At 34.9% G+C, this 13,585-nt stretch overlaps 1 protein-coding gene across 1 annotated transcript in view; it reads left to right on the plus strand.

Annotated features, from left to right (window-relative positions):
* Positions 1-13,585, plus strand: part of MYO6 (myosin VI) — a 147,702-nt gene that overhangs the window by 111,785 nt on the left and 22,332 nt on the right. Inside the window, exons 21-26 of the mRNA XM_043591857.1 lie at positions 1,120-1,213; positions 7,585-7,715; positions 7,811-7,888; positions 9,684-9,813; positions 11,635-11,725; positions 12,877-13,027. Of these exons, the coding sequence (XP_043447792.1) occupies positions 1,120-1,213; positions 7,585-7,715; positions 7,811-7,888; positions 9,684-9,813; positions 11,635-11,725; positions 12,877-13,027 (675 nt within the window). The remainder of the gene's footprint in view (positions 1-1,119; positions 1,214-7,584; positions 7,716-7,810; positions 7,889-9,683; positions 9,814-11,634; positions 11,726-12,876; positions 13,028-13,585) is intronic.

Genomic DNA, 13,585 nt, shown 5'->3' on the forward strand with positions numbered 1-13,585 from the left:
AAAATTTACCAGAGAAAGAAGTATGATATGTGGGTTGTGTGGGCATGATTCAAGGCGAGGCTTATTTTTTAAACAGATCTACAGAACTTAATCAGGTATTCTTCCTTTTCACGTAGTCATTTTGAAAAGCCAAATATTTATTCTTTTGATGCTGTTATTGTTTAATTTATTGTTAGACTTGCTTTTGGAAGCATTAGCAGATATTCTCATTGTTTGCAAATATTTATCTCTTAGGAACTAAACATCTTTAAAAACCAAGTCTGATGAGGAGGGTATTTTACCTTTATCTTTATGGCCCAAATATAGATTACACCAAATACAGGGCAAATAATGAGAGTACTTTTGTGATTTATAAGAAGATACTTCCAAAAAGTGTTCTGAAAGTGTTCTGAAAGTGTTTGCAGTGAGCATCATTGTTGAAATAACTATTCAGTTTTTTAAGGGGACTGCTCTGAAAAGGAACAGTTATTTGGCTGTTTGGTATATTCACTTTAATACTCAACAGGTTCATTGTGCACATATCCATATTCTTTGTGCATCATTCAACGTAATCCGATAACTGATTCTAAATGAATGCCTTTAAAAGCTTTAAAAAAATGCTGTTTAACAAACAGAACTTTAAAATGTGAAGTGGTGCAGCTTAGGGACTTACAGAATGATGAAAAAGGTTGACTTATTTTTCCCCACTTTGGTCTAAATTTTAAGAGGCATAATTTTATTACTTTGTCTTGTTATAGGAAAATTTTCTTACCACAGAAATATAGCATATAAATATACTTAAATGTAGAATAAAATCATATATGTGTCAGTCTGAAAAATGTATTATATTTAAATATGTTAAAATATTTTTCAATGAAAGACTTTTCTTTTTACAATAACACAATTTTTGGTACTCAAATCTAAAATGTACTATGTTTCTAACATTAGTATATAATGCAGAAATTCATTCCAAGCTTGAAATTTTAAAAGTATGCTAATTAAGTTTTAGATTCTTTAGTGATTATTTTAAAAGAGGTTCAGATATTAATGGCAACATGCTTGATAGTTACTGATGTTCATAGAAATAGAAAAATAAGAATGCTTATTGTATTGTCTTAAAAAGTATCTTTATTCTCCTAGGGTGCAAGCTTTATTCGTTGTATCAAACCTAATTTAAAGATGACAAGCCACCACTTTGAAGGTGCCCAGATTTTGTCTCAACTTCAATGTTCAGGTATTTTCATATATATATATTTTTTTTTTTAATTTTTTTTAATGTTTATTTATTTTTGAGACAGAGAGACAGGGCATGAACGGGGGAAGGTTAGAGAGAGAGAGAGAGACACAGAATCTGAAGCAGGCTCCAGGCTCTGAGCTGTCAACACAGAGCCAAATGCGGGCCTCAAACCCACAGACTGTGAGATCATGACCTGAGCCGAAGTCAGAGGCTCAACCGACTGAGCCACCCAGGCACTCCTAGGTATTTTCATATTTTTATAATTTATATTCATGTGTGTTGGCAATGTTTTTAAACCAGTCACAGCTATCTTGATTGTTTTTAAGTACAGTAAGATTTTTATTTTCTATTTCCTTAAATTATAAGAAAAGCATGGCTAGCAAGTTATTTTAGCAAATTGGGATATAGTTTATTGTGAAATAAAACAACTTTACAGTATTGAAGTAAAATTTATGAAAACTCTTTAACTGCAAACCTAGATGTGCCTTAAGTAGGTTTTTCTTTTTTTTTTAAGTTTATTTATTTATTTTGAGAGAGTGAGAGAGCATGAGTGGGAGAGGAGCAGAGAGTGAGGGAGAGTTAGAGAGAATCCCAAGCAGGCTCCGTGCTTCTTGCTGAACTGAAGCAGGGCTTGACCTTATGAAACTTGAGATTATGACCTGAGCCAAAATCAAGAGTCAGACACTTAATGGACTGAGCCACCCAGGCCTTCTCGGGCTGGCAGTAGTTCATTTCTCATTCCTTAAATAGCTGGGTCAGGAGGTGGGTTTTGGTGTCCTTGCTCTCACTCCACTGCTTACAAAAAAATGAAAACACAATGCCCTTGGCTGCTGCAGAACTTCTGTGCATTTGGCTAAACTATCACTCTCCACCTTTCACCTGCCACCTTCTAACTTTGCTCAGTCATAGAAGTCTTAGGCACAAGGCTCACTGTTTTTCCTGTACTGCATGCCCATCTTCTCTCCACACCCATGCTATGCCTCCTGTCTCCCAGGGCATGAGTCCTCTACTTGCCTTTTGCTCCATCCCAAATTTGTGATACTTCCTTAAGCTCTCTGGTCTTTCTTACTCCTTATTTTGCTCCTCTCAAAGTCAGATTCATTATAAAGCTAGGGTCACTTAAGCTTCAGGGTCCCTCATTTAGATGGGCTCCTTTGAAAGCCCTGTACCTGCTTTTATATTCTTTTGTATTTTGTAATTTTATGCTTTTTTCTTAAATTACAATTGTATAAGCTTTAGGCAAACCACCCTGCTCTCTCCAGATCTCTGAACCTCTGCCAATAGACAGCCTCAGCTTCTTACTAGAAGATGGAAAGCTTCACCTGTGTGCTACCAAACACTGCTACCTACCTGCATAACCTTCCCTTTTGCTAAGAAGGTGGAAGTGCCTCTCTTCCAAGTTGAGACTATAGTTCTTTGGAATCATCCCTTCCTACTTTCTTTTGAATCTTCAATATTGATTATTTGTATTGAATCATTCCCTTTGAGGTAGTCTCTCTCACTACCATTTAAACATGTGGAGTCTTAATCTTAATTTCCTCTGACCCACATTCCCTTCCAGCTGTTTCCTTATCTCTAGCCTCACTATTTATTCTATAGTTTGTCCTTTTCTGTCCAAGAATAGCCTATTTTTGCTTTCTCAGTTTCATGCCTTCCACTCACTCTCTAACCCAAGAGAATTCAGCTTTCACCTTGATCAGTCCAACAGAGTACTTCCTTTTCTTTTTTTCAAGTTGTTTTTGAGAGAGAGGGAGAGAGCAAGAACACGAGCAGGGAGGGGCAGAGAGGGAAAGAGAGAACCCCGAGCAGGCTTCATGCTGTCATTGCGAAGCCTGATGTGGGACCCCAACTCACAAACTATGAGATCATGACCTGAGCTGAAATCAAGAGTTAGCTGCCCAACCAACTAAGCCACCCAGGCGCTCCACAACAAAATAATTCTTGATAAGGTCACCCGAGATTTCCCTGATCCTAAATCAGATAATTCCTTTTTCAGTCCTCATCTTAGTGGACATTGACATTTGACTTGATTGGGCCCATTAATATATCCTTTCCTTGGCTCCTGAATCAGAGCATGTCCCTGATTTTCTTTTTTTTCTTTTTTTGTTTTTGTTTTTAATATTTATTTATTTTTGAGAGAGAGAGAGACAGAGCTGGAGAGGAGCAGATAGAGAGAGGGAGACAGAGGATCCAAAGGAGGCTTCATGCTGACAGCAGGGAGCCTGATTTGGAGCTCGAATTCATGACCTGAACTGAAGTCTAACACTTAACAGACTGAGCCACCCAGGTGCTCCCCTGCTTTTCTTTTTAATTTTCTGGAAATTCTCAATTCCTTTGCAGGGTCTTCTTTTCTCTGGGTAGTGTTTGTTAAGAGTTTTTCACACTTTGGTTTAGGCCTGTTTCTTTCTCACTCTTCCCAGTGCTGTCTGATATAACTTTCCATGTTGATAGAAATATTTTATATCTGTGTTGTGCAATATGGTAGATGCCTCTGGTTGTTGAGCACTTGACATGTGGCTAGTATGACTTAGGTACTGATTTTTAAATTTAATTTTAATTTTTAAAAAATTAAATAGTCACATGTGGCTAGTGGGTGCCATATTGCACAGCATAGTTATGTATTCTCTGTCCCCACTGCCTGATGTGACCTCCTATTAGTCTTTGTCCCCCCCGCAGATTTATCAAAATATAACTGACTTATAACGTAAATGCAAGGTGTACAACATGTTGATTTGATACACTTCTGTATGTAAAATGATTATCCCCATAGCATTTGCTAACAGTCTCATCAGATCCCGTAATTACCAGTTCTCTTTTGTGGTGAGAATATTTAAGATCTGCTCTGCTGGCAAACAGTGAGTCTTAGTACTCCCAATCCAAGCTATCACCATCTTTCACCAGGCTTTTTGCTGTAGCTTCCTAAGTATTCTCCTTGCATCTGCTCCGTCTGTTCTTCACATATATCCAGAATTGTTGCTTTACAACTCAAGTCTGATCACATCTTTTTACTGCTCAAAATGCTGTAATGGCTTCTGAGTATTATTAGGGGAAAGAGTAAAATCCTTGTAGCTTATGAGGCCCCAAAGGTCTGGCCCATGTGTTCCTAGCTCCATCTCTGTCTACTCTCTCTCTCCTCTCTGTGCTCCAGTCATGCTGGCCTTTGTTTGGTTCCTTAAGTTCTCCATATTCCCTCCTGTCACAAGGCCTGTGCACATACTGCTTCCTCTGAGAAGCTCTTGACTGACTTTTGTCTTCATCTTTCATTTCTACGCTTGATTGTCCTTTCCTTGTGAAAGCCTTTATTGATATCCTTAACAGAAAGAGGGGTCTGAGTAAAGAGTGCTGAGCACCTTCATTTTAGCCATAAATTATATATAGATTTGTGCAATCATGTAATTTTTTTCTCTAACCTATAAATCTCTCAAGGGCAGAAACAGTGTCTGTTTTGGCTTGCACATTTATCCCAGCCTCTGAGCAGTGCAGAGCTTATACTAGACTTAGTAAATATTTGTTGAATGAAATGCACGGTCTGGCACATGTGAAGACTTTTTGTTAATAATTTTAACAAATACTGTAATGTTAAATAATTCATGTCTGCCATATTCATACATACGGATGTATTTTTGTGATATTTTCTTCAGATAGTTTTTATTTTGAGTTTGACTCCTTTCTCATTTAAATTTCTCTTCATGGTTTGTTTAGCCTAATACAATAAATCATTTATTTCCTAAATGAGCATCCGGTGTCCTGGCAAGTCAAGCATGTTTACATTTAGCTATATAGACTTTTAAATTGGTAGAGTGTGGGGTTATAGATGCTTTAGCTAGGATTTATCTTTCAGTTAAGCAGTGTATTTCAATATGCTAAGATGTGTTGGCAGTTTAGTAGATGACACCAATTCATAGTAGTTTGACTTTTTTTTTAAAGTAATAATAATAGTAAAATGATACAGAACTGGTTCTAATTATGTGGCTAGGTAATGAGGAAAATGAAAAAAACAAAACACCCCAATAACCAGTAGAAATAAAAATACTTATGAAGCTTTGTAAAATAAAGACATTTAAGATTTGAATTCTAGATTGCCTTTCTGTTTTCATTATTTTTTTCTGATTTAAGAAGAATTAATTGATTTAGGACTTCTTTTACTAAAGTTACTATCTTCTGATCAGCCAACACCAAGGCAAAGTAGGGGAAGGTAAGAGAAGGCAGGTGTTCTTCCTCTGTAACCTTGGGGCTCTGCTGCCTATCTGTGGCAGCAAAGAGGATTCTGAATATAACCAGCCAGACTGCACCAATAAGCCCTTCAACAGTCACATTTCTAGAAGGAAGAGTACTTGGTTTGGTGACTTTTTTTTTTTAAAGTGTTGAAAGGTCTTTAGAGTAAATTAGCTTCAAGTGCTGAGAAAGCAGCCCTAGGCTTGGTAATTTGTTAAGCTTCATGAAATTCTTTAAAAAAAAAATTTTTTTTTAATGTGTATTTATTTTTGAGAGAAAGAGACAGAGCATGAGTGGGAGAGGGACAGAGAGAGAGGGAGATACAGAATTGGAAGCAGGCTCCAGGCTCTGAGCTTTCAGCACAGAGCCTGACGTGGGGCTTGAGCCCCTGAGCGGTGAGATCATGACCTGAGCTGAAGTCAGGTGCCCAACCGACCAAGCCTCCCAGGCTCCCCGAAGCTTCATGAAATTCTTAATGAACTTTTGTAAGTTCATATGTTGTCTTCAGCTACAGAGCAAGCTAGGGGACTCAGAGGTGGCACATGTGTACGTTCCCAAGGGTACTTGTTTATTTGATATACATGGGCAAGAATTGTAACAATACTAGCCAAATCTTTACTTCTTGAGCAGAGCCTAGAACTAACTAGATTTAGTTTTAGAGATTTCTTTCCTTAGGAAAGAAATTATGTGCTTCGTTAATTAGTATTAAAAATTATAATAGTTATATAGTTGACTCTAAGAAAAAATCAAATAGTACACAATAATAATAACTAAAAAGTCTTCTCAGGTGTGATGACTTAGTTTTGTGTCTTGGGTATATTTTTTGTATTGGTTAAATAAAGCTTTGCCCATTCTTTTAAATTAATACACCATATTCTGCCATATGGTTGTAATATCATTTAATTCATTGATATTTAAGTTATTTCTGTATATTTTTTTCTATTTCAGCGATCCAGTGGACATGTGTGCATTCTCAATGTGCATTTTTGTCCATATGTGTGACAAGTTGTAGGATAGATTCATAGAAGTAGAAGTAGAAAGTACTGAGTCAAGGGGATAAATATTTCCAAATTGCCATCCAAAATTGTTGCACTGGTTTACTTTCCCACCAGTAGTATATGTGTGTGTTTTCTTACACTTTGAGTACTATTGGTCAACTTTGAGTACTATTGGTGTTTTATACCTTTGCCAGTCTGATAGGTTAAAATTCAGTCTGACTCTCTAGAAAAGATATCTTTCCTGGGAGATTATTTTTAAAATAACAATCCACTTATTTAAAAAAAAATATATTTTGTAGTTTCATTTTGCCAATTTAAATTTTTGACCACCAGGAATTTATTTTGGTATAAGGAGTGAGGAGGGATCCGGTGTCCAGTGTTAACATTTGTTTTCTAAATGGCTAGCCATTTGTCTTAACGCTTTGTTGAGTAATCTTATTATCTCCATTGATATGAAAGTATCAGAGAGTGAAATACAGGCCTTTTTGTAAATAAAAGTCCTGGCATTATCTACAATTGTTGAACCTTTCCCGGACTACCATATGCTTTTCTGTCGTGAAAATTTCACACTGACTCAAGGCTCAAATTAGACGTACTAGAGTTATACTGAAAATAGATACTCCTATAGACTCTTTACCCCAATAGACTATCTTCTTTGAGAGGTGAGTGAAAAGGGATCTTTATAGTGAAATACTGAGCTCCCCTTTCTTTCTCTTTTGCCTTGTATAAGCTTGAGTGAGAAGTTGGGGCTACTTCTTAGAGACTCTATTAGGAATCTTTTTAAAGAATTAACCTCAGGACTTAGAAAGTGAATTAATGCAGGCCTTTACCTCCTATACTGTTGATTGTGGCATAGGTTTTTAGCAGAAAAAAGATACAAACTAGATTTGAGCTTTCTAGAGACTAGTAGTTTGTGCCCTAGAAAATGATTAGTCCTGCTGGTTTTAGATGAAATTTGCTACAATAGTTTTAGGTGGTGGATAAGTTGGTACATATTGAGTATGGACATGATAGTCCCTATGTAATAGTTCTTTGCTGATGATTCGTATAAATTGCCCCTTTCTAAACATTAATTTATAAAATTGATCATTCACAAGTTATTTTTGGACTTCGGTGCAGAGATTGGCAGTAATTTGTGTTTGTTTATGAATCTAGGTATGGTGTCTGTTTTGGACTTAATGCAGGGTGGTTTCCCATCACGAGCTTCCTTTCATGAACTCTACAACATGTATAAAAAGTATATGCCAGATAAACTTGCAAGATTAGATCCAAGACTGTTTTGCAAGGTATGAATACTGCCTAAATTGAAATTTCTTAGCTATGAACTGTCATTCTTGCTAACTACTATTTGGCATTTAACTTTTGAACTTTTATTTTTCAGGCTCTTTTTAAAGCTTTGGGCTTGAATGAAATTGACTACAAGTTTGGGTTAACGAAAGTATTTTTTAGGCCTGGCAAGGTAAGTACATTTGTATTTTAAAGTTTAACATGATGAATATGGATAGTTGGAGTCAAGGCATGTTTTGAAGTGTTTAGTAATTCTTATTATTCATGAATTATATGAGTATCAGTAATAGTATGCATATGTGTGTGTGTGTGTACACAGTTTCTCTACTTGTTAGAAGTTTACAATGTGTACTACTCTGTATAAGTTTTACAGTTTTTATTTCACATTTGGAAGTACTGGAGTCAGAGCATTGTTTAATTGGATTTTTTTGCTTAAATAAGGATTAACCAGAAAATGTTTATGTTTTTAAAAAGTTGAAACATTTTCTAAAACATATTAATTCAGTCTTCAATAATGAAAAATTTCACAGTACTTTTGAGTCTTCATTGTAAGAATAAGTTCTATTAGAGTATAAATAGATGTTTAAGGTACAGGAAATTGGACTGAGGTTTGTACCAACTTCTTTCAAATCTTAGAATGAATGAATGTGTAAATACTTTTGTAGGTGACATAATTTTAGGCTAACCCATAGTTTTTGTATTTATAGATTCTTGTACTAGGTTATAAGACTGAGTTATAGAATATTTCATAACGTGTGTACAAAACAAATACCTAATGTTATTCACAATCTGTTCATAACATTTTCACCATTCCTGACTTCATTAATATTGAGTGAATAATTGCATCCTCATAATTTTAAACACAACTCTTATTATATAATAGCCAACCATATTTGTTTGACTTAGCAGTGTCATTAATAAATATCTCTAGTGCCTTGAAGACTAGATTAATGATAGTAATAAATCTGATTTCACATTTTTGAGCATGATATAAAAACCTATGTAATTCATTACCAATGTATGCATTTCCATTTTGAATATTTTTACTGCAGAGAACCCATACCATTTCTTATAAAAGAAAAAAATTAAAAATGTATATTCATAGTTGGCTTAGCTATATAATCATACATATTTATCATAAGCTCGACATTTCTCTTATTTCAGGGCTTTAGTAATAATTTTAGAATTAGTAGCCTGAGAAAACACTTGGTCTTATTTTGCCCCCAGAAAAATTAATTAGAAACATATGTTGAAAGCACAAGGCAAGAGTTCAAAGATCTTTAATCTTGTTATGTTACCTTTAACTTAATTTTGATTATAAGAAGCCATTTATTGATAGGTGTGTGACATCCTCAATATATTATAGTGAGATATTTAATAAAGGATAGAAATCATTTTATAATTTGGTGGTAAATTATGAAAATAATGGATTTTATTTTTTAGTAACCTCATGGCCGTTTTATTTGTGTTGTCTGTCTCTTAGTAGCAATTTTTATATCTGACCAAAATAGGGATGGAAGTTGGGAGAGTGAGAATAGTATAGTGGTACCTGACATTATATAGCTGACCTTCACTTATCAGAAGCTGTATACAGATATCAGAGTATGTGGATGAACCAGTTCAGAAACAGCCCTTAATTTCACTCTTTTCTCAGTAAAACCTTTTTGCCAATCATCTGTAATTGTCATTTAAGATTTTTTCTACTTTTATTGTTAAATTTGCTAACTAGCAATGAGTAAGCCCTGATTACCCCTCCGGAAAAGGATGCTGATGGAAGAGGAAGGCAGCAAAATACAACTGGATATGTTTGAATTTGCTCTGTACTCTCTTGAGACTTGGGTCTGTTATTGGATTGTGATAATTTCTAGAAAGTTAGATACTAGCTTTGACTTCTAGTATTTTGTATCTCTCTTTGTGTTCAAACACATTTTCTTTTGATACTGCTGCTAAATTATTTTATTTCCTAGTTTGCAGAATTTGATCAGATTATGAAGTCTGACCCTGACCATTTAGCAGAACTGGTTAAAAGAGTCAATCACTGGCTTGTCTGCAGTCGCTGGAAGAAAGTTCAGTGGTGCTCCCTCTCAGTCATCAAACGTAGGTGTTTTCTATCATACCAAGATCTGTAATTACTTTGGAAATGAGTCGGTTTGTGGAATGTTATAAAGTCTGAGTGGTGAGTGACGGGCCACAGGGACCACGTTACTTATTCAGGCTGTACGTAACACTTGGTGTGTACTATATACATGGTAAATTATTATTTGTGGACTTTTAAAAAAAATATTTTTTAATGTGTGATATTTATCTTCTTTATCCAAATGTGTTATGGGAAAATTAATTTCACTGTGTCCTAAACAAAACAGAAACAGAACTCAGTCTTGATTCCTCCTGCTCCCCCTACCTGACCTCCCCAGTCTCTCAGACTTAAGCCAGAACTTTTCTCTTTCCACCTGCATGGCTTCACCGGTACACACACCAGAAATTTCAAGATTGTAATGGTGTCTCTCCCTTTTTGTCCCTGAAGTCTTGCCATCCTATTGATTCTTCCTCCAAGTGCTGTACATTCTTTCCTCTTTATTGCCAGGGACTTAGTGGAGCCCCACTTCCCCGCTCACATGTTAGCTGCAGTAGCTCCCAAACCGAATTTCCTTGGCTTCCCAGGAGTTCTTCCTAGAGTTCCTCTCTAAACTAAAGCCTTTTATTAAGGCTTTCCTTTAATACAGGGCAAAGTCTTAGAATGTCTTTTATTAAGGCTTTCCTTTGATGTAGGGCAAAGTCTTAGAATGTCTTTCAAGACCCTGTGAAACCGGGTTTCAGCTTCCCTTTCCAAACCTCTTCTCCTGCCACTGCTCATTCAGACCCTGTTCTGACACACTGGACTGAGCTGCTACTTCGTGTGTGTCTGCTAGGTCATAGTAACTATTTGTGTCTAAAACAAGGGTTAGGGGCAGAATGTTTTTGGGTTACCTGAGGGTTTATGGCAAATATTTAATTGTATAGAATTATTGTCAGTAACTTGATTAAATTTACAGCTGCCCCTCCCTTCTCCCTACTCACCAGTGCTAGGCATACAAAAAGGATTCAGTAAGGTGTACTTTATTAAAAGAAAAATAAAATTCCTTTGACTTAATGGAAAGGAAATCTGCAAGCAAGGATTATTATTGAGGTTTTTTTGTTAGACAATTGTGCATATAGATAAAAAGACAACTATAATAAAAAAGATGACAAAAGCTCTTTTTCCCATAGTTTCCAAGTAAAATATAGACACATTTGTCACTATGGTTCAAGGCTTTCAGCTTTATAGTTGCATTATGATGGAAAATACATTGTATGTAAATTATCTATGCTATACCAGTTGTTTGTGGACTGTGTTCTGCAGTGGTGAAGTTGGTAACCAGACAGAATCTTTGAAAGATGTTAATAGAGAAGCTCTGAAAAAAAGGTTCAAAGGTCAGATTAGTGTAAGATGTTCTAAGTGTAATTTAAACAGGTTTCTTTACTGTAGGGCTCTCAGAGGCTTTACTTTGTATGTTCACAGTGCATCTCCTGAAGGAGGTATAGCATATAGCTTTTTGTAAATTTATTTGACAAGCGAATCCTTCTTTCAAGACATACCTGTTAACATTTAATAGACCAGTATTGCCTAGGACAGTTTGGGAAGCAATAGTGTGACATAATAAGGAAATAGTATGTTTAAGGTGTAAACCTAGCCACATACATGATGTACTTTTTGTTTTAAGAAGTGTAAGGAATTACAGAAATATTAAACTTCCCGATTTTGATGTCTGGTCTAATGTGTTTGTCAAGATTTCATGTTTCCTGAAAATTGCTGTGTGGAAATGAGTGGTTTTTAAGAATATTATATGCCTGATTTAAACTGAATAATTTTCTGTCATTGTATTTTCCTCTCATATGTAGTGAAAAACAAAATAAAATATCGAGCTGAAGCCTGCATTAAAATGCAAAAAACTATTAGAATGTGGCTTTGCAAAAGGAGACACAAACCTCGGTAAGATGAATAGTGCCTTGTTAGGATGAGCACTTGGTGTTATATGTGAGTGATGAATTCTACACCTGAAACCAATTTTACCATGTATGTTAACCAACTAGAATTTAAATAAAAATTTGAAATAAAAAATATAGGGGCATCTGGGTGGCTCAGTCTGTTAAATGTCCGACTTCAGCTCAGGTCATGATCTTGCGGTTTGTGAGTTTGAGCCTCGCATCGGGCTCTGTTGCTGACAGATCAGAGCTTGGAGCCTGCTTCAGATTCTGTGTCTCCCTCTCTCTCTGCCCCTCTTCCACTCACTCTCTCTCTCTCTTTCATTCAAAAATAAAAATAAACATTAAAAAAAATAGTGCCTAAAGAACCCTATTAAACCTATTTACCCTAATATAAAATGGCTATAAGGTCAATGAAGAGCAGTTTGGATACTTACAGAGTTTTCTCCTTACTAGTGTTCTTTGTAAAAAGATGTATTAATCTGTTATTTTATATTATGTATTTGAAATTAATTAATTATTTCATTATTTAATTACTTGCCTTATTCTACAAAAGGATTTGAAGTAGCTTACAAAAATGAAAATACTATAAAAGATTGAAATAAATGGCTAAAAGAAGCTCTTTTATTCTAATTATTTTAGTGGCTTGAGTTTCTTGATAAATGACAAATTGGCATTGTTTTTATTATTTTTTTATTTTTTTGGCATTGTTTTTAAAAACATTAATGTTGTCACCATAATTCTCAAGATCATGTATAGGAATTATATTGTCTCACTGTTTAGTCTTTTTATTTAGTCTTTTTATTTGAGTCTTATTTAGACTTTTTAAACTTAGAGGCCTGTATAACTGTTAATCCTTAAATCTCATCAAAGTGATTAGATAACTCTTCTAACTTCTTCTATAATTTGAATTCTGAAATTTTTCATGTAAATAAAGAAGGCTAAGATACTAACAGGTATCAGTGTCATTCACACCGATATTTATTTCTTTTTTACTTTCAACAAGAGATCTAAAAAAGAGAATCCTAGACAATATGAAAACAGAAGTGAAATACCCTATTTATAGCAAGATGTTTATTTGGCATTTTATTAAGATGAAAAATCTATGCATGGCATTGAGTGGTGAAATTAAACCTTGATGAAGTATTATGTTTACAGCATTGATGGACTGGTTAAGGTCGGCACACTGAAAAAACGACTCGATAAATTTAATGAAGTAGTAAATGCATTGAAAGATGGAAAACCAGAGGTGAATAAACAGGTCAAGGACCTTGAAATTTCTATTGATGCTTTAATGGCCAAAATTAAGGTATGGAATTTTGATCCAAATGACTGACTTTTTAAACAATTTATTATACTTTGTGGTTCATATTGAATTGTATAGAAAGGTGTCCTTTTTTTAAAGATATAAAACGTTACACATGTTGAGTCTCAGTGATGGCAAGTGATGACCATTGTATTGTTCTATGTTTGAAAATTTTTATAGTGAAAAAATAAGACAGTTTTTATGCAATTTCATCTTTTGTTAGGAAAACCCCCTCCCAAATAGTAATTAAAATACTATACTCTGTTGGTAAGCTTTTGAGTAATCATCACTGAGAGAGGATTAATGCAAATTATTTTAATTTGTTTCATGTTTTTTACCTTCAGAAACTAATTTTCAAATTATAAAAGTAATGTAATATTATGGAAAATGTGGAGAAAACCACCAAAAAACCCTTAACCCCAGACAGTGACACATTCAGCTGTTACACTGTTGGATAGTCAGTCACCTTCCAGGCGTTTTTTAGAGGCACATATGCTTGTAAAGTTCTCACAATTTGATTTTGTGCCCTTATTGTTATGTTATATGCCTTGTCCCTGTCAT

The sequence above is a fragment of the Prionailurus bengalensis genome, chromosome B2 (assembly GCF_016509475.1).
Source record: "Prionailurus bengalensis isolate Pbe53 chromosome B2, Fcat_Pben_1.1_paternal_pri, whole genome shotgun sequence".
In the NCBI taxonomy this organism is placed as follows: domain Eukaryota; kingdom Metazoa; phylum Chordata; class Mammalia; order Carnivora; family Felidae; genus Prionailurus; species Prionailurus bengalensis.